At 44.9% G+C, this 25,481-nt stretch overlaps 1 protein-coding gene across 1 annotated transcript in view; it reads left to right on the forward strand.

Annotated features, from left to right (window-relative positions):
• Positions 1-25,481, forward strand: part of arhgef6 (Rac/Cdc42 guanine nucleotide exchange factor (GEF) 6) — a 158,638-nt gene that overhangs the window by 126,227 nt on the left and 6,930 nt on the right. The window contains exons 11-19 of the mRNA XM_069893554.1: positions 4,963-5,022; positions 11,323-11,469; positions 17,006-17,092; positions 17,256-17,334; positions 20,456-20,589; positions 22,148-22,339; positions 22,784-22,804; positions 23,166-23,259; positions 25,312-25,401. Coding sequence (XP_069749655.1) covers positions 4,963-5,022; positions 11,323-11,469; positions 17,006-17,092; positions 17,256-17,334; positions 20,456-20,589; positions 22,148-22,339; positions 22,784-22,804; positions 23,166-23,259; positions 25,312-25,401 — 904 coding nt within the window. The remainder of the gene's footprint in view (positions 1-4,962; positions 5,023-11,322; positions 11,470-17,005; positions 17,093-17,255; positions 17,335-20,455; positions 20,590-22,147; positions 22,340-22,783; positions 22,805-23,165; positions 23,260-25,311; positions 25,402-25,481) is intronic.

Here is a 25,481-nt window from a genome sequence, read left to right on the forward strand (position 1 = left end):
CCATCACCCCTGGCAAGGCATTCCAGGCACTCACAACTCTGTGTAAATAAAAAAAAGTACCCCTGATGTCTCCTCTAAACTTTCTTCCCTTCATTTTGTATAGATGTCCTCTGGTATTTGCTTTTCCCACCTTAGGAAAATGGTGCTAGCTGTCCACCTTATCTATGCCTCTCACAATCATGTAGACCTCAAAGTCTCCTCTCATCCTTCTTCACTCCAAAGAGCTCTGCTAACCTTGCCTCATAAGCAAGACTTATTTTCCATTCCAGGCAACATCCTGGTAAATCGCTGCACCCTCTCCATAGCTTCCACATCCTTCCTATAATGAGGTGAGCAGAACTGAACACAATACTGGTCTCACCAGAGGTTTGGAGAGCCCCAACATGACCTGTTGATTCTTTTACTTAATCCCATGACTAATGAAGACCAGCATCCGATAGACCTTCTTAACTATCCTATCAACCTGCGTGGGAACCTTGATAACTTGATAGATGAATGGATTTGGACCCAAGATCCCTCTGTTCCTCCACACTGTTAAGTATTCAATCATTAACCCTGTACTTGGCCTTCTGGTTTGACCTATTAAAATGCATCACCTCACACTTATCCGGATTGAATTCATCTGCCACTTTTGCGCCCAACACTGCACGCTGACTTTTTCCTTTTGTAACTTACCACAACCTTCAGCACTATCCACAACTCCTCCAACCTTTGTATCATCCACAAACTTACTTACCCATCCTTCCTCTTCTTCATCTAGGTCATATATAAAAAAAATTACAAAGGGGTCCCAGAACAGATCCCTGCGGAACTTCACTCGTCACTGACCTCCAGGCAGAATATTTTTCATCCACTACAACTCTCTGCTTTCTACATGCTTGCCACTTTTTAATTCACACAGCCAAGGTTCCATGGATCCCATCCATGCCTCAGGGCTTTCTGAATGAAAATATCTTGTCAAATGCCTTACCATGTAGAAAACATCTACCACCCTACCTTCATCAATATCTTTTGTTACCACCTTTAAAAATTCAATTAGGCTCGTAAGGCATGACCTTCCCCTCACAAAGGCATGTTACCTATCCATGTGTCTACACTTCTCCAAATGCTCATAAATCCTAACCTTAAGAATCCTCCAAGAGTTTGCACACCACTGACTTAAGATTCACCAGTCTATAATTCACAAGATTCTCCCTTTTCACCTTTTTTAAACAAGGGGGCCACATTTTCCATTCTCCAATGCTCCAGTACCTCCGCAGTGGCCAAGGAGGACTCAAAGATCATAGCGATTGGCCCAGCTATCTCTTCCCTCTCTTCCCACAATAACTGAGGGTATATTGTGTCTGGTCTCAGGGACATCAATGTTTTTAAGAAGATCCAACACTTCCTCTTCTCTAATCTCAACGTCATCCAGCAAATAAATCTGTTCTATTCCGACCTCACCATTATCAAGGTTCTTTTCTCTGGTGTATACCAAAGCAAAGTATTCATTTGGACCTTCCCAACCTCCTCTTCCTTGCAGGCAAATATTTCCTTCTTTATCTTTAAGTGCCCCCACCTCCATTCTCATCATCCTGTTCTTCACATATGCATAGAACGCATTGGGGTTCTCCTTAACCCTAATTGCCAAGGCCTTCTCATGGCCCCTAAATCCTTTCTTGGCTACCATAATTCTCATGAGCCCTTCCTCTTTCCTGCTTCCTAAATCTAATGTATGCTTCCTTCTTCCTCTTAACTAATCTGTTTTGTCAACCACAATTCCCTTTTCCGACCATCTTTTCCCTGTCTCAGTGGGACAAACCTATCCTGAGCCTGCGCAAGTGGTCCCTAAACATCCTCCACATTTTCTCTGCGCTTTCTTCCATGAACATCTGTTACCAATTTATTCTCCCTAGTTCCTGCCATATCCCATCGTAATTAACCCTTCCCCAATTAAGCACTTCCCCATTTTGTTTCCTTTTATCCTTGTCCATAGTTAAACCTTGTGGAGATCTGATCATTGTTACCGAAATACTTCCCCACTGAGTGGTTTGCCACTAAACTTGTTAATTACCCAGTTCTAGATCCAGTATGACCTCTCCTCTAGTCAGCAAGTGCACATACTGTGTCAGGAATCCTTGGATACTCCTGACAAATTCAGTCAAGAGATGCCAGTCAATACTGGAAAAGTTGAAGTCTCCCATAACAAACGCCATGAAATTTCTGCACCATTCCAAAATCTGCCTAATTATTTGTTCCTCAGTGTCCCGAGGGCTATTTGAAGGCCTATTAGACTACTCCCAGTACAGTGACTGCTCCCTTCCTATTTCTAACTCCACACACTCAATAGACCAATAGACACTCCCTCTGCATTTTCTTCTATTTCTTTAGCTGAGATACTATCCCTGATCAGTAATGCATCTCCTTCACTCACCACCACCCCCCCCCACCCCCAGCCTTGCATCCCAATCCTACTCCTTTTAAAACACCTGAATCCAGTACCTGCATCAGCCAATCCTGTCCTTCTGCCAGTCAAGTCTCTGTTACAGCCACATGATCATAATTCCACATCCTGATCTATGCTCTGTTTATCCCTTTTATTCCTAATACTCCTTGCATTGAAATAGACATATTTCATATCTTTTAACTACTACATTTCTGCTTCCTCCCCTGCCTGTCCTTCCTCACAAACTCACAACACATTGCATCATGCTTTTGACCTTCTGCCCTATTCTCTGCACTCATATTCTGGTTCCCATTCCCCTGCCAAACTGGTTTAAACCCTCCCCAACAGCTGTAGCAAACCTGCTCGCCAGGACATTGGTTTCCCTCCAGTTGAGTGCAGCCCGTCCTTTTTGTTCAGGTCAGTCTTTCTCCAGAAGAAATCCCAATGATTCACAAATCTAAAACCCTGCCTCTTCAGCCATGCATTCACCTGCCACAGCTTCTAATTCCTACCCTCACTGGCATCTGGCACAAGCAACAATCTTGAGATTATCATCCTTGAGGTCCTGCTTTTCAGCTTCTTATCTATCTCCCTATATTCCCTCTTCAGGACCCTACTCCTATCTAAGTCATTGGTACCAACATGGACTACGACATCTGGCTGGTCACCCTCCCGTTTGAGAATGTTGTGGACTCAATCAGAGACATCCATAACCCTGGCACCTAGGAGGCAATATAACATCCGGGAACCTCTTATCTGTTTGCCTAACCAAAGTTCTCAATCACTATCACTCTCCTCTCCTCCCCCCTTCCCTTCAAAGCCAAAGACTCTGTGCCAGAGATGTGACCACCATGACTTGTCCCTGGTAGTTTGTTTCCTCCCCCTCCCCCCTCCCCCAACCCTCCAACAGTATCAAAAATGGTATGCTTATTGCTGATCACTGAAATCAAGCGGTTGATTTGGAATGCACAGATAAACCTGGTCCAATTAAATGGATTTCAGATTTATTGTCAGAATACATATATGATATCACATAAAACCCTGAGATTCCATTTCCTTCAGGCCACCTATTGGTAGTGCAATAAAAAACTGTATATGATGTACACATGTAAACAAATAGAGAAATATAAACAGAAGTAACACCCAAAAATCTGTAGACACCATGGTTGAAGTAAAAACACAAAGCTGGAGAAACTCAGCAGGTCCATCAGTGTCCTTTATATTAACAAAGGTAAAAAAAAATATAACCGACGTTTCGGGTTTCAGCCCTTCATCAAGGTATGGAAAAATGTCGGCAAGCGTCCAAACAAAAGAGTAGGAGGGGAGATGTGCTCACAAAGGCAGAAGGTGATAGGTAGAGAAGGGAAGGAGGAGACAGCAGTGATTAAGGGGAGGAGGGATGGCTAGGTGATGGGAGGGAGGAGAACTGGAAGGGGAAGAGGAGAGCAGGTTAACAGAAATCAGAAATGTGATGTTAATGCCATCTGGCTGGAGAGTGCCCAGATGGAAAATCAGGTGTTGTTCCTTGGTGGTCTTGTTGGGACAGGACATAAGGCCATGGACAGACATGTGAGTATGGGAGTGTGACACAGAACTGACATGGTTGGCTACTGGGAGGTCTCCGTCACTGGTGTGGACATAATGTAATGTAAGAAATATAAACAACTTGACTTTGCAATGAAGAGAGGAAAAAAAATTAATAAAGTCCAAAAGCAAGAGACTTTAAATGAGTTCCTGATTGAGTTTATTGTTGAGAAGTCTGATGGTGGAGGGGTAGCATCTGTTTCTGAACCTGGTGGTCCGAGTCTTGTGGCACCTGTACCACTCTCCTGATGGGATCAGAGAGAACAAAGTGTGCTGGGTGGTGTGGATCCTTGATAATTTCTGCTGCTTTCTGATGACAGAGTTTCATGTAGATGATTTCAATGGTGGGGAGGGTTTTGCCTGTGATGTCCTGGGCTGTGTCCACTACCTTTTGCAGGGCTTTACCCTCAGTGTTATTGATGTTCCCATTACAAAACCATGATGCATCTGGTCAGCACACTTTCCACCACAAATCTAGAAATTTGCCAGGGTTTCTGATGTCATACCAAACCTCCGCAAATTCCTGAGGAAGTAGAGGCGCTGATGTACTTACTTTATGATGCCATTAGCATGTTGGGTCCAGCAGGAAACTTAAATTTGCTCACCCCTCCAATTCTGATCCCACAATGATCACTGGATCGTACACCTCTGGTTTTACACAATTTGTCACATTTGTTGGAAGTTGGTTTTAGTGTGTGAGGCCAGCGTTCTTCCTTGCGATAATCACTAACACATACGAGAGGGTTTGCCTTTTGTGGGATTCGTATAAGATTTAAAGACGATGCATTTGGTGCCCATCCTTTGTTCTCTTGGGAGTTGGCTAATACCCAGCAGTTGTGAGTCAAAGAATGTGGATGAGTTACAAAATGCTTTGAATGTCCTGTCACTATACAAGGTGCTGTGGACATTGAGTTAATTTGAAATATTTTATGTAATTTCTTTTTATATTTCAGGAATCTCATCCTGATTATCCCGATATTTTAAAAGCAACAGCAGCTTTCAAAAGTCTAGTGGTAAGTCAACATTTAATTTTTTTGGTTTCATCTCTCACTGTGCAGAAACCTTCATTAGGATGTAAGAGATGACAAGCCTAATCACTATTGATTTTCCATGGAATTCATATTGTTAATTTCATTGGATAAATTGCATAATGTCTTCAAGATTCAATTTATTATCAGGTAGTAAAAACAGTGTATTAATACACAAAATTATTTTTGTCTGCTGTAAGGCAGACAGATTCGCCATCAGCAGAAATTGCCTGAAGCTCCTCTTACAGTTAGAGAAAGAAAAGCAAAAGAGAGCTCCGCCCCCCCCACCCAAGTCGCCAAGTGTCCGTGAATTCCCTCCAGAGCTCCCGCTGCCTCCACAGTCACAGTGTCCACTTCAAACCCAAGCTCCAGATCCCAATTTTCAATACGATTAGGAATCCTTCAGTGCCCTCGGCACCCTCCTTCATCCCAATTCCGATACTTAGTACCCCTTCACCCAGTTTTGAGTCTATATCCAGCAGTCCACAGCTTAGTGCGAGTCTCCAGCAGCCCACAGCTTCCATGAGTTCCTTGCCTCGAGCCACCAGCAACCCACCACCTCTATGGGTCCTTCCACTGCAGAACCCCTCCCTGGTCCGCTGCTGTGGTCACAGTCCTGTGGGTCATTTCCTTCTCAGACGGGGGTATTCACCCCATTATCTGGTGCCCTGCGCCAGTCCTCCGCTTCCCTGGTGTCTGCAGCCCCTAGTGGCTGCTGCTGATCATAGGCGCCGGCATCTTGGGCGCAGACCCTGCGGTTGCAGGATTTTAAATAAAATTACAGTCAGCTCCTTTAGCAGGCCATTCAAAGCCCACACAGTGCTGACGGCAGTTAGACTAGGGAGTTGGACCCTGCGGGATTACTGTGTCTCTGCTCCCCTTCACCCCGGGTCTGCACCAGGGGCAGCGCTGCATTAACCACAGCTCCAATAGCACCTTGAAGCCATCTTGGAGACATGATCTGAATTTGTGAAGGGTAACCAAATGTACACTCCCATAGTTCATCAGTACACTAACAGGTTCTCTGACAGCCTTGGCTGAGTTGCGAATTCACTCACAGAGTGACGCTGTCACTAATTTCACTCGCTCCTTTGTGAGGTTATGGATTTTACTCGCAGAGTTGGGGGAAAATAATTGCAAAATGTAAGTTCACAGCATCAGAGATCCAGTCCTGAGGGAACACTGCACTGTCCAGTGAGGGAGCAAAACCAACAAAAATGCTAACCTAGACCAACCAGTCACCTGGTTTAAAAGAGCTTGGCATCTTGCATGTCTTTAATAGACTGTTCACCAGGCACCAGGGGTTGGGGGGGGGGGGGGGGGGAAGGGTCAACACTTTGTCCTACGCCCCTCACAGAAACCTACAGCACCTGGTATTTCCAGGTGGTCTCCCCTCCAAGTACTGACCAGTCCTGTTTAGCTTCTGAGGTCAGACTGCCAAGGAACACCGGGTGCCACAGAACCTCCAGTTTGTTCGGTGACTTTTTCTGAGATGTGACACACCTGAGAATGTGGCCCAAGTGATAATCCAAAAAATTGAAGCAGCAGTGAGCCAGCAACCCTTTCTCTGATTCGGCTCACTAGTCAGGGGACTTCCTTGATATATTTCATGTGTATTGCTTTCCTTAAAATCTTGTAATGAGGAAGACTTGTATTTTTCCTCTTTCTACAGTCAGGATTATTTGGGCAGCACACTGGTGCAGCTGATAGATTTAGTGAGCTAGGATTCCATCCTGACCTTGGTGCTTTCTGTGTGGAGTTTGTTTTCTTTCTCTGATTGTAGGGTTTTCCTCCGAGTGTGCTTATTTTCTTCTAGATTCCGTGGATGTGGGCGGTGAAGTTAGATAGCCACTGTAAACCTTATTACAGCACTAGTGACCTGGGTTCAAATCCGCTGCTGTCTCTAGTAATTTTGTTCATTCTCCCCCTGCCCACATGGATTTTCTCTGGATGCTCCGGTTTCCTCTAGCGTTCCAAAGACATGCATGGATGGTAGGTTAATTGGGTGCTATCGGGCGTTGTTAAAATTTAAATTTGAATGGCCCCTGTTGTGTTGGCATGTGGTAGAAGCCACTGGAGGAAGAATAATGTGTGGAGTGTAAAACTGGTGCTTATTGGTTTCTGTGAAGGGTGAGCTAAAGGCTGGTTTCCATGTTCGCATGTCTTACACAAGGTTAGTGCCAGCAAGGAAGTAGGGAAGCTAACAACATTATTCATTGAAATCAGCTCCAGATTTTATCCTGGATGACTGGTGAGATGTTACAGAGGGGTACTGCATGGAAGCAGCTCCACTGTGTCTGTGATGCTCATCAGTACCGATCTATACTCCTCAGCCTTTCCCCCCGTCCCCCCGACATTTGATGTGAGAGTAGCTGCCTCTACTGTTTCCTTCGGCAGAGCCTGGTCCAACCCTATCCTCTTTTTTTCCAAATGTAATTGCTTTGGAACTGGACTAAACCCTGGGATGGGCAGTTGTGATATGAGGAAGGGTGAAAGGTTTCTGATGTGTGAGAGGGGTCTTGGCTGAAACACAAGGCCTTAAAAACTGGAGTTACTGTTTCAATTTTTGCCCAAACTTGCACATTCATCATTGTCTGTGTAACATTTGGCATGGAATCTCCATCCACTAATTCAATATCCATGTTTACCTGTTCCAACAACTTGAAGATTTCCCCTTTATTCTTTTGGCTAATTATTTTGCATCTTTGGCCACCAATTAACAATCCACTTGGCGGAAGAAATTTCTTATTTATTCTGTTGAAGCACTTTGTATTTTACCTGCAGTAATCTGTAATCACAAAACTGAAAACCCCATCTCCATCATAATGTTAAGGTTGTACAGCACAGAAACAGACTCTTGGGCCATCTTGTCTCTGCTGGCCAAGTTGCTTGCTCTGCCTTCTCTCCTACATCCTCCTCCTTGGTGTTGCTTTGTCTGCAGTTTCTTCCAAACCCCACTTCATAACAGGGAATTACCAGTGAAGTTCAGTAGGATGCATGGAGGATGGGAAAGGTGTTGTTTCAATGTAGGTAGCTTCTTTCATGCAACCTTTAACTTTGCCTATGGCTGTGTTTCTCAAGAACAGGTGACACCAAATTTTATGAAAGATGCTCTTGGCCTTCTGACAAAGGCCAGAGAGTAAAGTGGTGCAAATAGAAATGCCTGATTATAGAACATAAAACTATACAGCACATTACAGGCCCTTCAGCCCACGATGTTGTGCCAGCCTATGGAAACCTACTCTACAACAATCTAATTTTTCCCACCTCACATCTGTTAATCGTGAACACATGGGATCTGGGTTGGGGTGAAGTGAGAAATGAAATCAGAGAGGCAAAGAGAGAGGGTGAGAAAAGGCTAGCGCCAAACATAAGAAGGAATTCAGAATAGCCGAGAGGCAAGTATACAGGAAGGGGAATGTAGGAGGTGAAGCTGATCACAGACCAAAACGGAAATAATTCATGGAGGCAGAGGTACTGAAATGAGTACCGTTAAACAAGAAAGTCTGTACATGCAGGGGTCAAATGCAAAACAAATGTGCTGTAAAAAATGAGTATTTGTGGCACTCCTTTCCAAATAGGGTGTAGGTTTGAGGTGAGAAGGGAAAGGTTGAAAGTGGACTGAGGGACAGGTTTTCACATAGAGGGGGTGGGTAAGTTGAACAAACTGCCAGAGCAAGAGTAGAGTGGGGGCAATTATAATGTTTAAGAGATGTTTCAACGTGACATGTAGAGGAAAGTTTCAGAAGGATATGAAGCAAATGCAGGCTAATTGGACTGATGGAACTGGCTCAGGTGGGCACCTTGGTCAACATGGATGGGTGGGCTGACTGTGCTGTACAACACCATGACTTGAGGGAAGAAGTTGTTGCTGGCATCTCAGAGAGAAAGATGCAGATATGATCCTGGATGGGCTAAAAATGAAGTAGAGACAGGAGGACTTTGTAATTGCCTGGTTCAGATAGAATGCATCCCAGGTTACCCACTGAAGCCAAGGCCATGGTCTCTCAAATGTTCCAGGCTGCTCTCTGAGTATTGGGAATTGGAAATTGTACACCTTTGTTGTGCTGTAATATGCTACGGTTCTAATGAAGGCCAGAATTCAAATTAGGGCACAACTTCAGGATTGGAACAGAAATGCGGAGGAACTTCTTCAGCTCGAGGGTGATAGATCTGTGGAATTTGTTGCCACAGGCAGTTGTATAGACCAAGTCACTGGGTGTATTTGAGACAGATTTTTTAAAAAAATTTTTAAAAAATTTTATTTTTCACACTATAAACCATATTGACCAAGATACATACAGACATTTTTCTTCTATTTGAGACAGATATTGATAGGTTCTAGATTAGCCAGGGCATCAAAGGTTATGGGGAGAAGGCAGGGCATTGGGGCTGAGTGTGAAAATGGATCAGCTCATGATTAAATGGCGGGGCAAACTCAATGGGCTCCTATGTTTTATGGTCATGCCATTTTTACCATCCCCATCTACTTGTGTCACCACCTTCAAGGAGCTGTGGAGCTAAACTTTGAGAGCTGTCTGTAGATCAATGCTCCATGGACCTACCATTTACTGTGTTCCTTCAAACATTTACCTCTGGATTAAACTCCATTTGCCATTTCTTCCACATATTTCCAACTGATCTATACCTTGCTGAATCCTGTAACAACCTTCCTCACTACCCACAACTTCACCAAGCTTTGTGTCATCTGTACATTTTATGTACATCAGAAGTCTACATTTCCCTGGGAAACACCACTAGACATGGACCTCCAGTCAGAACAACACCTGTCCACCTCTGTCTTTTAAAGTCACTTCAGTTTTGAATCCAATCTCCCATGTGTATTAATCTTTAGGATTATTTTCCCAAGAGGGACCTTGTTGAAAGTTTTAGTAAAGTTTATATAGACAACATTCTCTGCCTACCTTCATTATTCATCCTCATCGCTTCTTCAAAAAACTCAGGGAAATTTGTAAGTCATGATCTTCCCATGCAAAGACATGTTGAGCCTAATTTTCCTGATGCAAGTAGATCATATCCCTCAGCATCTTCTCCAATAATCCCTACCACTGATGTAAGGCTGACCAATTTATAATGTTCAAGTATGTCTCTATGGTAATTAAACAGGGAAAAATTATTGACTGCTCTCTCACTTCTCTGTGTCTGTACCTGTAACTAAAGAGGATACAAAGATCTCTGTTAAGGCCCCAGCAATCTAATTTCTTGCCTCTCTCTATAACCTAAGATAGTTCCCGTCAGGCCTGGGGATTTATCCACCTTGCTGTTCTTCAAGAGACCCAAAACTACCAGCTTCTTGCTACCAATGTACCCTGGACATCAGCATTTCCCTCCCTGATCTCACTATCCTCCTTGTCCTTCTCCTTGAAGGTACTCAACTTTACCTTGTCCTCTGGCTCCAGGCAGACACATCCTCCTTTGTCCCTGGATGGTCATTACCATCTCCCTCGCTATCCTCTTGTATATATAGTGAGAAGAGGAGTTATTTTCAGGTGGAGTGCACTGTTCTGTAGGGTGGTGGAGGGACACACAATTATAATAGTAAAGGAAGCTGGATAACATTTGAAAGAGATGAGTTTACAGTGGTGGGAGGACAGAGGTGTGGGCAAGCCTGGTTGCTCATTTATCAAACCGATATGGCCATAATAAGCTAAACGCCTCCTTATGTTCTGTATCCTTTCCGTTACTGATCCTTTCCAGGTTGCTGTCTCTAAACATCAAGTGAAACTAGCATTTATTGTTAATATTAATTAAACTTTACCTCAAATCCTTTGCATGGTATCCTTTAAAGTTTCAGAGAGGGTGTGTAAAGAAAAGTGGGATCCTTACAATTTTGTCTTGCCTTAGAGGTGCCGTTGTGATAACATCAGTGCCTCAACATTCAACATTTCATTGATTTTTGCCTTTGAATTACTCATATTACTTCAAAATCGCATCTACTCTCTAATCTTACACCCAACACCCATTTCTCATCCTGAATTCAATTGTTCAACTAATGGTGGTCATACCCTCAGATGCTTGGGCCCTAAGCTCTGTAATCCCGTCTGAAACTTCTTCCTCTCTGAAATGTCTCCCTGATCAAGCTATCTGTCCAAGTATCTCTTTTCTCAATGATTTTGAGATGCTATATAAATGAGTTGTTTATGCTAAAAGTGAATGAATAAAGATGGATGGTGCTGGCATTTTACTGCTTGCACTGCTAAGAGTGGTGTTTGGGAAACTTGCACACCGTGGGTTTTGACCATCCTTACTCTCTTTGTCACCCAGACTCAGAGTCAGGAACTGCGGAAGAGGAAGCAGCTGGAGTTGCAGATCCTCTCTGAACAAATTCAGGGCTGGGAGGGTGAAGATATCAAGTCCCTTGGTAACGTCATCTACATGTCACAAGTCATGGTGCAGTGTGGGGTAAGTGAGGTAAGTGAATGTTCGGACAAAACAGCCTTGTCTGCAAGTGGAGAGGGGTTTCTATTACTGACATCTCATTACTGGAAAGGAATCCATTGGTCTGAAAACAAGCCTGCCCACTCTGGTAGGTGGTGCATTGATTTCTAGGTTGTGTACTGTTGTGATTACGGAATCTATGCCAGTACATTACCCCCAGTTCCATGCTTGCTGAACTTTTTTGACCAATCATCTTACTGAAAGTAGCCTTTATACATCCATGTGGACTTTGCTTTGTAATTACTTCTAAGTGCCTTGATGTCACATTCTTTATCGTAGAACAAAGAACAGCACAGGAAAAAGCCCTTTGGTCCATAATGTCTGCATCGAACTGATGCCCAATTAAGCTAAAGTTCTGCTGCCTGCCAAGATAGATAACCACTGCATAATCATATGTCTATCTTGAAGCTCCTTAAACATTACAGTTATATCTGCTTCCACCACTACCTTGGCAGTCCAGTCGAGGCACATATATAAAACAATAAACAAATTAAAAAAACCTTGCCCCACACATCTCCTTCAAACTTTCCCCTCTCATCTAAATACATGTCCTCTAGCTATACATAGCCAGGTCCATCACAAGCTCCAGTCCTATCCATTGAATACATCTATGTGTGATGCTGCCTCAAGAAGGGAGCCAACATCATAAAGGATTCCCATAACTTTGGTCACAGCCTCGTCTCACTGCTACCTTTGAGCAAAACCCTGAACTCGGGTACCTTTAGGTTCAAGAACAGTTTGTTTCCAATACCTACTGGACTCTTGAACTTCCCCTTGTTACACTAGTAAATCACAAAATTCTGTAGACACCGTGGTTGAAGTAAAACACAAAATGCTGGAGAAGCTCAGCAGGTCAAACAGTGCAAAGGCAAAGATACAGAACTGTCATTTCGGGCTTGAGCCCTTCATCAAAGTATGAGAAAATGTCAAAAAGCGTCCAAACAAAAGGGTAGGCGGGGGGTAGGGGGGTGGCAAAAGCAGGAGATGATAGGTGGAGAAATGAAGGAGGGGACAGCAGCATTGAGGGGGAGGGGGAATGGTAGGGATGTGTGGGTGAAAGAACTGGAAAGACAGGAAAGGAGGAGGAGGAAGAAAAGGCAAGCAGGTTAATGGAAACCAGTGAAGTCAATGTTCATGCCATGTGGCTGGAGGTTGACTAGCCAGAAAATAGGGTATTGTTCCTCCAATCTGCAGGTGGTAGGGGTGGGACAATACACATGGACAGACATGTGAGTGTGGGAATGTGACCCAGAATTGAAATGGTTGGCCACTAGGAAGTCGCTGTGATAACGAATGGAGCAGAGGTGCTGAGCAAAGCGATCTCCCAGTCTGCGACCTGTCTCTCCAATGTAGAGAATGCCACAAAGGGTGTACTGGATGTAGTAGATAAGTCCTCTGGATGGGGCCCTGGACTGTGGTGAGGGAGGAGGATGTGGGCACAGGTGTGGCACCTCCTACGGGCACAAGGGAAGGTGCCAAGGGTGTGATAGGTAGGGAGATGAGTGCATGAGGGAATCGCAGAGGGAGCGGTCCCTGCAGAAGGCTGAGAGGGGAGGAGAGGGAAAAATGTGTCTGGTGGTGGGGTCCTGTAGTAAGTGCCAGAAATTCCAGTGGATGATGTTGGATGTGGAGGCTGGTGGGGTGGTAGGTGAAGATGATGGGGAATTCTATCTTTGTTGTGTCTAGGGGCAGAAGGGGGGCAAGGGCAGATGAGTGGGAAATGGAGGTGATAAGAGTGAGGGCTGAGTTGATAGTAGTTGAGGGGAAGCCACGTTTGTGGATGAAGTCAGACATTTCAGAAGCTCTGAACTGAAAGACCTCATCTTGAGAACAGATGCGACAGAGACGGAGAAATTGAAGGAAGGGGATGGAATCCTTGCAGAAGGCAAGTTGAGAGGAAGTGTAGTCCAGGTAGATGTAGGAGTTGGAGGGTTTGTAGTTTTCATCAATGGAAAGTTTGTCTCCCGAGATGGAGGCAGAGAGATCCAGGAAGGGGAGAGTGTTATCAGAGATGGACCTGGTGAATTTGAGATTGAGTTGGAAGTTGGACGCAAAGTGGATGAAGCTGATAAGCTCATCAGGTGAATGAGGCGGCCCTGATCTAGTCATCTATATAAGAGTTGTGGGGGGGGTGATTCTTGCCTGTGTAGATCACGAAACCTACAAACAGGCAGGTGTAGCTGGGACCCATGCGGGTACCCATCGCTACTCCTTTGATTTGGAGAAAGTGGGATGAGTTGAAGGAGAAGTTATGTAGAGTGAGGACAAGTTCCGCCAGGCAGAGCAGGGTGGTGGTAGAGGGTGACTGGTCAGGTCTTTGGTCCAGGAAGAAGTGAAGTACTTTCAGACCTGTGTGGAAGATGGAAGTACAAAGGGATTGGACATCCATCATGAAGATGAGGCAGTCCAGTTCAGGGTATCTGAAGTCATTGAGGAGATGGAGGGCATGTGAGGTGTTGCAGATGGAGGTGGGGAGGGACTGGACTAGGGGAGAAAGGATAGAGTCAAGGAAGGGTTAAACGAGTTCATTGGGGCAGGAGCAGGCAGAAACATTGGGTCTGCCGAGATGGTTGGGTTTGTTTATCTTGGGAAGGAGGTAGAAACGGGCAGTGCGGAAGTGGGAGCCAATGAGGTTGGTGGCCGTGGAGGGGAGGTGATCAGAGGTGATGAGTTTTGAAGACAGTGGCTTGATGTGTGGTGTTGGGGTCCTGTGGGAGGGGTCGATAGGAGGAGGTGTCTGAGAGCCATCAACTGGACTTGGCAAGTTAGAGGTCAATGTACCAGACCACAACTGCACCACCCTTGTCTGTGGGTTTGATGGTGAGGTTGGGATTATTGCAGAGAGTGGAGGGCAGAGCGTTCTGAAGGGGTGAGGTTGGAATATGGGAGGGGGTAGTAAAGTGGAGATGATTGATGTGTCAACAGCAGTTGGAAATGAAAAGGTCCAGAAAGGGCAGCTGGCCAGGACGAGGTGTCGAAGAGGAGGAAGGCTCCTTGAACCGGGTGAAAGGGTCTTTGGAGGGGAGGGGGTGGTGGGTAGAGAGTCATGGAAGTGAGCCCAGAGGTGGTGGAAGAAGAGTTCAGCATTGTGGTGTGCGTGGAACTCATTGAGGTGTGAGCGGAGGGGGATGAAGGTGAGGCCTCTAACTGAGGACCGAGCGGTCCATCAGAGAGGGAAATGTCAGAGAGGATAGTAAAAACCAAGCATGGATTAGAGTGGGGATCGGTGTTGGGGGAAAGGGGAGGAAGAGGGTTGAGGAGGTCTGAGGTGGGGGAGGTTGGAGGGAGAAGGAGGGTGGTGCAGGGTAGCCAGAGAGAGGGGAGGGGGCAGAGAGGAGATCTGGGGGAGGGGAGGAGGGCAGAGAGGGGGAGATGGGGGGTGGAGTAAGGAGAGGTTCAGATGGATGGGGAAGGAGTAGTTAGGGGGATAAGTGAGTGGGATCAAGTAGCAAGATCAGAACTCGTGTAACAGTCTGTGTCAGGAGCCATGAGGTGAGAGTCAGCAACTGAGGCTCCACGACGCTCCCGACACAGACTGATATGAGGAATGGGGTATTCTCATATCATACCTCACAAACTGACTGAAAGGAGCCATCATCATCCTTTGGGATGGAGAGCCAGAAGAAGAGACACCGTTATAGAAGCTGGGGAGAAAGACAGGTACATCTCCTGACAATTGATAGTTTGGCACAGTTAGCAGAGTTGGTTTTCACCTCCTCAGTGTCTTGGTGTGAACCTGTCAGCCCTACAGTGGTCCAGGAAAGGTTATTTCTTGACTTTTTCTTTGTGTGCTTGGGTGAGCTCCTTGTCCAGGCGGTATCTGACAGGCCAAGTGCATGGTTGAGTCAAATTGACGAGAAAATTGAGAACCATCAGTTTTTAATTCCTTGTTACTTATTTCCAAATGATCGGTTGAGCAAGGTGAAGACCAACTTTCTCATTGGGCTGCTCCCTTTGTCTTGCCACTAATTCCATTTGCAAAGCCAGTCTTATTTGAATAAACATAACGACTTATTTGGAGTGACATCCTCTTGATTAAAGATTTGATTAAATCTCTTTAAAGCATTGATGAATAAGACCACAAATTAATGATATTTTCTGCCCACTTTTTCCATGCACACATTTTCCATTTGAAATGTAAGTTAACCTAAATATCACTTATTTTTAGATGAAAAATGTAGTCAAATCTTCACTTCTCCAGAAAGGGGACAGGCACAACCTTTATTGTGCTGCACCTTGTGTGATGGTGTCTTCTCCATCTACCTCACTGTGATGGAAAGTGTGCGTGGATGTAAACCAAAACTAAAGTCTCCCATGCCACAACATGACAGAAAGCAGGTTTATGCAGCGTTTGACAACATCCTCAGGTTATTGCAAACTTAATCAAGTAACATGTACATTACTGCTTTAACTAATGCTGTCTCCGTAAAATGTTTTCAATAAATTGTAGAGCCTGGAAGTTCCAATCTTGACCAAACCCTTACAAAGTAGTCTTACAGGAGTTCTAGTTTCCAACCTAATGCCTCAGTGTTTGAAGCATTCCCAGGAGCCCAGAAACATTCCTAACAAAGTAGTGCACAGTTGATGTTTGACCAAACATCAGCTTCAAGAATCTACTTCCAGAATCCTCCTTCTGCCCCAACCCCCCCACATCCCACCCCTCTGGAGAATTCATGGAGGGTGAGTGGAGCAGTGAGATTCTAGAACATGTTCATATTTCAGCAGACGAAATGTTGGGTATACTCCCAGGTCTAGAATCAATGCACCCAAGCACAAGTAGGAATAACCCAGGAAATTACCAGCTTGTGAGTTCAATCCTGCCCCATGACCTTTTATGTTTTTCTTTAATTCCACTCAAACATGTGTATTTTGGTTTGTGTTGAGAATTAATGCAAATGCTCACTGACCTGAGCTTTGGATCAGGATAACTAGTGGCTGTGACAGAGAGTCGGGCGAGGCCAGAACCCTCAACCAACTCATTGAACAGCTGAGCAGTGTTGGCCAAAACTGCAAGGAACTAGAGCACCCATTACCACTTTGCTTGATCAATAACAAAGAAGTAGGCAGGTCCTTTCCACTGGGAGGTGACACGAGACTAGTGGACATCGCTGCAAGTTGCAGAGGAGTAGATTTAAGGCACAGATGAAGAGGAACTGCTTCTCCAAGATTCTCTGTCCAAGGAAGCAGTAGAGGCTGCCTCATTAAATGTATTTAAGACAGATGGATTTTTGCATCATAGGGGAATTGAGGATGATGGGGAGCGGGCAGGTAGCTGGAGCTGAGTCCACAACCAGATAAACTGTGATCTCATTGAATGGCGGAGCAGGCTTGACGGGGCGGATGGCTCCTACATCTTGCATTCTTTGTTATGTTTATGTTCTTGCAATAGAGAATAATGGAGTGGTTGCATAATGTTAAAATGTGGGTGTGTTAACCTTCTGAGCTTGTGTCTTATGGATGTCACCTGTTGATTGACACCTGATTGTTGCTGTTGTGAACTCATCCTTAGGAGAAGGATGAGAGGTACTTCATGCTGTTTCCCACTGTCCTACTGATGCTGACTGCCAGCCCTCGCATGAGCAGCTTCATATATCAGGTGAGTCCACATCCTGAAGGGACGACTGTCAAAAGGCAGTAACTACTGTTTCATTCTGTCTTTTACTTTCTGTATATTTTGCTTCTTAAGCTGGATGCACATCCAGCCCAAGTCGGGGATCTCAAATTTCTATCTTGATAAAGTGAAAATTGCTTTTCTGCAGGGGAAACTGCCACTGACCGGAATGACTATAACAAAACTCGAGGAGAATGAGAACTTCCATCACGCCTTTGAAATCACAGGTCTGCTGTTTAAAACCGGGCAAATTAATCAGTCCATCGCCACTCTATAATGAGGAGATTAGATGTTGGCCAAGGCACTGTTGTTCAATGAAAGAGAGTGATAGGGATCTACTAATATTAATAATTGCTTGAGGGTTAAATATGTTTTTGTCAGTGTATATCGTCTCCAAAAGGCTGCGATTCCAGCAATATTGAAATAACACTCTCCTTCCGATTTGCCTTTTTAACGGTAAATCAGTACTGCCCCTTTTATTATTATTAATCCAAAAGTTACAAGTTCTACAATTTAGGCTATTCACACAAAACACGTTACAAATTGAAACATATTTATCTCCATCGATACCTTCAAACCCTTGGGGGGGCCAACCATTTCCAGAGACCCTCCAAAGCTGCCAGTGAGCACTGAGTGCTCTTTCTCCAGAGATACACGGGCACACAGATGTCCTCAGAAGAGTGGCAGACAGTTAACCAGAGCTGAACCCTTGACTGCCCGTTGCCTGGACCCATGGATGGCCATCTTGGCCAGGCCCAGTATAAGACCGACAAGGACAATCCTCAACCAACCCTCTCTCCTTCATACCAGTACCCAAAGATCAGAATTGTGGGGCAGAAATGCAACTAGAATGCACAAACAGGGGCTGTACTCTCAAACACTCCGTATCTCCATAAAACATGATGTCATCCAAACGCAGAAGTGACAGATGGCTGGCGAGTCCATGAATTGACTCAACTTGTGACTAGACCCACCACCTTTGCGTTTCGTAGGCAAATCGTTGATTTCCCCTCCATTTTCACACTCACTGTAATCACTCCCCACCATTGCCTTTGTGCCTTTCCAACTGTGATAGTTGGGGACAGGTATCGTGACCTCATTCTCATCTTCCAGTGATGTGAAAGAATTCCTGACCACAGAGGTCATTGAAGTCGCAGGCCCAGTGTAACTCCTGTAGGGCCCTGGTCCTTCAGAAGACGGGTCTGACATATTAACAAGAAACAAACGAACTAGACCACTCTATAAACAATAGTTCACAACAAGGGAGGGACAAACTGATTGAAGTCATGCTAACTCAGTCCTCCTCAGAGCGCACAATCCAGTATTCCTCACATTGAAAATGAGATTCCAAGGTCTGAGTCTGTTATCCAAACGATAGCAATGAACAAAAATCCCCGGATCCAGGGAACTGGCTCCCTGGCAATCCGCCAAACCCTCCCAAACTCCTTAAAGGTGAGGCTGAGGCTCCAAGGCCTTCAAGATGTTACAGAAGAGTAATTGACAACCAACCACCAAGCTAATCAGTCACCGTTAAAACTTTTAACGAGCAAACTAAGCGAAAGATAATAGTTCTGTGGTGGAATAAATCCACCCTGGCAAACTGCCTGCTAAACTGTATGGTTGGAGACAACAGAGCTTTACAAGCAAGCAGTGGACAGCTTCTGAACAAGAGGTCTGCCTGAGTACACCCACACCACTCGCACAAAACCTCCTTTTGATTCAAATCCCATTTCAGCCGTTTGAATCGCTTATGTTTCTATGTACCTGGCAGTGCAGACTATGACCTGCCCCACTGCTCCCACAGTGTACCCCTCCCACAGTGTGACCCTCCTTCACTACTGCCTCTATACCGAGAACAGTGGGAAGAGTTCTTCTCCAAATAGATCAACAGGTTATTTCTAACATACATACATCCGTGTACAGAACTCAATTTACAGAGTGTGGGATTACATTGTGAAGCAAGATCGATTAACATCAAGCAAGGGCAGCGTGAGTGCATTGTTATGGGGTTCATTCAGGAGCCTGCCTTTAAGCATGTTTGTGTTCACTTTCACACTCTTGAGCCTTCTCCCCAATGGGTGGAGGGAGAAAAGAGTGCATATGGGGTGTGATGTATGTTGGCTGCCTTTCTCAGTCAGCGGGAAATGTAGATGGAGCCCACGGAGGGGAGGAAAGTTTGTGTGATGACCTGAGCTGCGTTCACCAGCTTCTGATCTGGAGTAGAGCAGTTTCCTTCCCTCACTGTGATGTATCCAGCAAATCTGCTTTCGACAATGCAGCAGTAGAAATTGCTGAGTGATGGGTTGGGATGGGGGGAGATGGTGTGGGGTGGTGGGTACATGCTGAACTTTCTCAGTCTTCTGAGAAAGTAGAGGTGCTGGTGCACATTGTGTCAGCTTGCTTGTCCCAGGACAGTTCTTTGAAGATATTCATGATTAAAAGCATGAAGCTATCTAAACTTTCAGCTTCACTGCCATTCGGTGGACAGAAGTGTGGACTCTGCCCCTCTCCTGAAGTCATCATCTTCATCTCACTGATGCTGAGAGAGTGGTGGTTATCTTAGCACCATGCCATGATCTCTTTGCTGTATTTGTTATTTGATGGGGTGTCGTTGATGAATTTGAAGATGGAGTTAGAATGGCATCTAGCTCTCCAGTGATGGGTGCAGAGAGAGTACAATGGGGACTGAGTGAACATCCTTGAACACCCCTGGTGTTGATTGTGATGGTGGAGGAGATGTTGTTCCTCATCTTCACTGATTGTGGTCTGTTGAACAGGAACGTACCGGGGGTGTAGGCTAATCAAATGTAAGTCGGGCAGCATGGACTCATGGGTTGAAATTGCCTGTTAACCGTGCTCTATGTCTAAACTTAATTTAATTTAAATTTAAAAATTTAATTTGTCAATGATCCAAAGCAGAGGGTCCTGAGGCCGAGATCCTGAAGTTTGGCAATGAGTTTGTTGGGGTCTTCTGTATTGTGGTAGAGCTGTGGCCCATGAACTGTTGTCCAACATCAGCGTCCTTGGCATCCAGGTGCTCTCAGGCCGAGTGTTGAGCCAGGGAGCTGGAACCTGCTGTGGATCTATTTGGCCAGAAAGCACATTAAAGTGGGTCAATGTTTCATGTGGACTCTGAGGAGTAGAACATGAAGCAAATGGGTGATATACCACCCACTGATTCTCGAGTGATAACACCACAAGAGTGATAACATCTGCAGAGTATTTCCAGCAGGTCGTTCATATCCTGCAGCCTTTTATGGACAAGCCTCCAAATTAAAATTCACTCCTATAAATCAACTGAGATTTCTTTGGGGTGACTGTGTAAGCTCTGCTTTTATTGTGCTGCAGGTAATATGATTGAACGGATCCAGGTGTCGTGCAACACCAGCCAGGAGCAACAGGACTGGGTGGACAGCCTACTGATGCTCACCAAGGGCACTGTCCCAGGGACAACCACTGCTAAGCCCGTGACCTCTCAACCGGTACTTTCCTGCCTGTATTTCTGTAATGCATGGACTCAATCTTATTTGTCCTAACTGGTTCCTAATCAGCTTAGGGGGATAGTTAATGCAATGAAAGGTTATATTTGAATTTCAAATTTTTTTCATTCTATTGTTAACACAACTGTAATTCTGAATTTGTTTGGGTAAATGAGATAACCGTTTCAAAAAATCCATGTTTGGTGTTGTGAATGTTACTGGGACTTCAGCCGGATGTAGAGGAGATGGGGATTTTATTTACTTTGGGTATGGTTGATTGAAGCTGAGGTCCAATTGTTTGAAAGTAACGGGTTCCGACCAGCCTCTGCTGCCCATGCCTGGGAAAGGTCCCCTATTAGTTTGAGAATTATGTGAGTTTGATGCAGCCAGGACAGAGACAACCTGGAACCACCCAGAGTGCTCAGGCCTTGGCCTCTGAACTTCAAGACCTTCAGCTACATGAGGCTGTCAGGAGGTAGGTGCTGTGCGTCGAGGCACAGCACTGTAAACAGAATGATTTGGAGGCTGAGTAGAAGGTAATAGACCATAGAGCAGTACAGCACAGGGACAGGCTCTTTAGCCCACTCTTCTGTGTCAAACATGATGCTCAATTTAAACTAAATCTCTGCTGCTTTGCACATGATGCACATCCCCCTATTCCTTTCATAGTCAGTCTCTCTAGAACAGAGGTGGGCAACCTTTTATAAAAAGTCACATTTCACCTTAAGTAATCCCTATGCTATAGGAGCTCTGTGATTAGTAAGGGATTGCTTAAGCTGATATGTGAATGGGAAGGGAAGGTTGAGAACCACTGCTCTAGACTCAATTGTTACTGAAATATTTTGCTTGAGAAAAATTGTCATTGGCCCATTTCCTTTGGAGGTATAAAACCGTGCACATAATGAGTCCATTAGATTAAAACAGTGGTTTTCAAACAATATCCTCAGCACAAGCCCAAGCTCTGACACTTGCCAAAAGTCTGTGACCATTCTTTTTATCCACACCCCTCATGGTTTTATAAACCTCTGTGAGGTTCTCTCTCACCCTCCGACATGAGTTCCAGCTTCTCCTTATTGGTTAAGCCTTCCAGACCCAATTACATCCTCAAGGATATTTTTGCACCCTTCCAGACCCAATTACATCCTCAAGGATATTTTTGCACCCTTCCCATGGATTGGCAATCTTCCTGTAGCAAGGAAGCCTGTTCACAACTATACACGGTATCCCAAACATGATCTTGCCAATGTCTTGCACACTAAAACATATGTTCCAGCTCCTGTATTTATGGGGATGATGCAGATTAATAATTATGGTAAACATGGAACTGAAAAGGACAGAATGCAGGGCCCTGGGGAAGAGGACCAATTTGAGTGCCTTGGAAACATTGATGCAGTCAAATGAACAAAAGATCTGTGTGGGGAGGTTCTAGCAATAGAATTTCAAATGCAAACTTCCTTTTGGCTTGGTTTTCCCTGAAATTGGTGAACCTCGTAAAGCATCGGTACACAATGGCTGAGTAATTAAAAGAAAATTCCCTTTCTGTCTCATTCCAACTCAACAGTACGGAGAGAGTAAGCAGCCTCCTGCAACTCCTTCACATCAGCCCCTCGCTTATTCGCCTCCCCAGACTTACAGCACTGCCGCGCAAAGCAGAGGCCCCTTGGAACCTCCCAAAGTGCCCAGGCCTTGGACTCTGAGCTGCCTGAGACCTGCACCCCCACTGAGACCTTCAGCTGCATTAGGCTGTAAGGAGGTAGGTGCTCTGTGTGCAAGGCACAACATTGTAAACTTGCAAGCTGAGTAGAAGATAACGTGACGGTGCCTCGTGGAACAGCGTGAATTAAATGAGTCACTACTGGCATCCATTTCTCCAGGATCTGGTCTATCTGCTGTAATAAACCCTCTACCCTGATGTTAATCTTTGGGCCCTGGTTAAAAGATGGTGCTATGATAATTAGGATAAAGACAAATGATCAAAATTATGCATGATATACTATTCCTGCATTTACATGCATGTAATGTAACCTTTAAGACTAATCTAAATTACTTGAATGGTGCACTGAGAGCACAATTAACACTAGAATTGATAGAATTTTAATAATCTTTTATTATAGTGAATGAACTTTTCATATAATCAATCATCAATTTTTTCTTTCACTTTCATCTTATCTTTCTTTCTCCATTTGTTGCATTGTAGAGGATGTCTTATATTTTAAAGGTAAGCTGTAGACACGTGACTTTTCTCTGAGTTTGTCTGTTATGTGCATGCTTGCGATGCAACAGTGCAATTGCTGTGTTATCACTTGCTATCCTTAATGCATTAAAGATGTTCCTCCGATGTGTTCGTAAACTGCACATGTTCACCTTCCATCAGTAAAAAGACCAACACGATTCTTCTGAAGAAAGGCTCAATGCAGAAACATGTTTGGTCTCCCAATATTGCAACTAACCAGATATATGGCAACGCTCTAGCATGTCTGCTTCTGATATCTTGTCAAACTCAACAGTTTAAGCAAATGTTCTGTAATAACTAAGAACCAATAACTGTAGTCAACAGTCGGGTGATTCCTATCCTGCAGGACTCCAGCAAGAGCCCCAAAGCAGTGAAAAAATTCCTCACAAAACGGAAGACTGAACGAAAAACTTCAGATGATGAATATATTTTGCGTAAAAGTAAGTCAATAAATATCAGGATACTTTCAGTAAAAGGTTGAAAGGTTTGAGTTAATAAAGTTTCTTAAGCTTCAAAGGTATTAGTGGGTTATTTTATGTCATGCTTAATATTCTGGTGAAATAAAGCAAAAGGCCACGAATTTACAGTGCACTTGGGGGCAGCACTACGGGGGTGATGCTGGGGGGGGAGTGATGCTGCAGGGAGCATCACTGAGGGGGTGATGCTGAGGGGGCTGATGCTGCAGGGTGCAACACTGAGGGGGTGATGCTGCAAGGGGCAGCACTGAGGGGGTGATGCTGCAGGGGGCAACACAGTGGTTGATGCTGCAAGGGGTAGCACTGAGAGGGTGATGCTGCAGGGGGCAGCACTGAGGGGGTGATGTTGAGGGGGTGATGCTGCAGGGGGCAGCACTGGGGTTTGGGCTACAGGGAGCAGCATTGAGGGGGTAGTGCTGCAGGGGGCAGCACTGATGGGGTTGGGCTTTAGGAAGGCAACTTTGACATGGTTGGGCTGCAGGAGGCAGCACTGAGGGGTTGGGCTGCAGGGGGCAGCACTGAGGGGTTGAGGTGTAGGAAGACAGCACTATTGAGGGGTAGGGCTTTCCCCTACTCATCCCGCTGACTCCCTCTGGCAGATTCTTTTTTTTAAATATTTTATTTTTATTTTCACACTAACTTGTACAGTCATATACAGCGTCCTGCCAACGATGGCAGTTCACAATCACATATACATATTCATTTTCTTTATGACTATACATACAAGCCTGTGTGCGGCTGATTCTTTTTGTCACAGATTCCAGCATCACGATCCTTAAATAATATCTGCAGTTGCTGTTCTGTCACACTCAGCACCTTAATTAGGTTGGCATGAGTAACTGCATTTATTTTGATGATCTTGTTGGTTGCTGAGTGTTTTAAAAGGTGTGGTTCCTGATTGCCAATTCATTGAACAGAGACCATCCAAGAGTTGCTTGGAAGGAAGTTGGAATTGTGCTCAGAATTTTACAGACTCTTAGACACAGATCGAAACGGAAACATTGAACTGCGTAATCTGTGTAACTGCTACCTAGTTGCTCGCATCACTCCAGTTAATAACATCTTTCCAAGATGTCATCAAACATTCTTTTCTAATTAATATCTGTCACGCTGAAAGATGCATGGAGCAGTGAAAAGTGACTGCCACTGTGAGGATTGGGAGTAGGAGAGGCTACGTAACCGCTCACACACCTGCTGCATTCATTCACTGTTCTTGGCTGATTTGACAATAATCACCATCAAATGAATGTTTTTTTTAATATAGAAAATATGTATTATGCTGAATTTAAAAAAAATTCAGAGATACAGCACAGCAGAAGACCCTTATGGCCCACGAGCCCCCACTGCCTAAGTACCCCCATGTGGCCACTGAACCTTCTATGGAACGTGGGAGGAAACCACACAGACATGGGAGCATGTGCAATTCCCTAACAGACTGCCACGATTCAGACCCTAGCCACTGCCATTCTAATAGTGTTCGGCTGGCACCTACACTAATTGTGCCACAGTTTCCCAGTGTAACCAAGGAGCAACCTGATCAAACACAGCCAGGCAGAGCGATGGTTTTCTCCGATCCGTGCAATGCAGATCTGCTTCAAGCAATTTGTGGCTGGACTGTAAAGGTCTTATCTCTCATCCAGAATTTGCAGTAAATGTTGCATTGAAGGCTTTCAGTTCTGAAACATTCAGGAAAGTTTCTCATGGTTAATGTCTTGCACATCAACCCCTCACAACCAGTGAAGTATTTTTCATAGTCCCCACAGTCATTACAGGAAATTGGCAGCTTTAATGCACCGCAAGCTCCACTGAGCTGTTGCACAGTAATCTGCTGAAAGAGGGGCTCATGTTTAAGTGAGAAGTGATTTCATTTTCACAGGTTGTTTCCAGTTACAATTTGGCGATCTTCCAGAAACAGCTGCCACCATTGGCAGCTGAGGGCAGGCTTTGGTCCATGTGTGGTCTGTTCATACCCTGTCCGTGTAAACCAGTCTGATTGCTTTATCTCCCCTCTTGCAGGTACAGCAGCCCTGGAAGAAGATGCACAGATACTGAAGGTCATAGAGGCTTACTGCACGAGTGCCAACCTCCAACAGGCTCATAGTTCAGGCAGGTGACAGCATGGCAGCTCACTGTTGCAGTTGCTGGCTCTGTGCCTCTCAACGCCTTACACTTCAAACATGGAATTA

This window comes from Narcine bancroftii, chromosome 8, assembly GCF_036971445.1.
Source record: "Narcine bancroftii isolate sNarBan1 chromosome 8, sNarBan1.hap1, whole genome shotgun sequence".
Taxonomy (NCBI): domain Eukaryota; kingdom Metazoa; phylum Chordata; class Chondrichthyes; order Torpediniformes; family Narcinidae; genus Narcine; species Narcine bancroftii.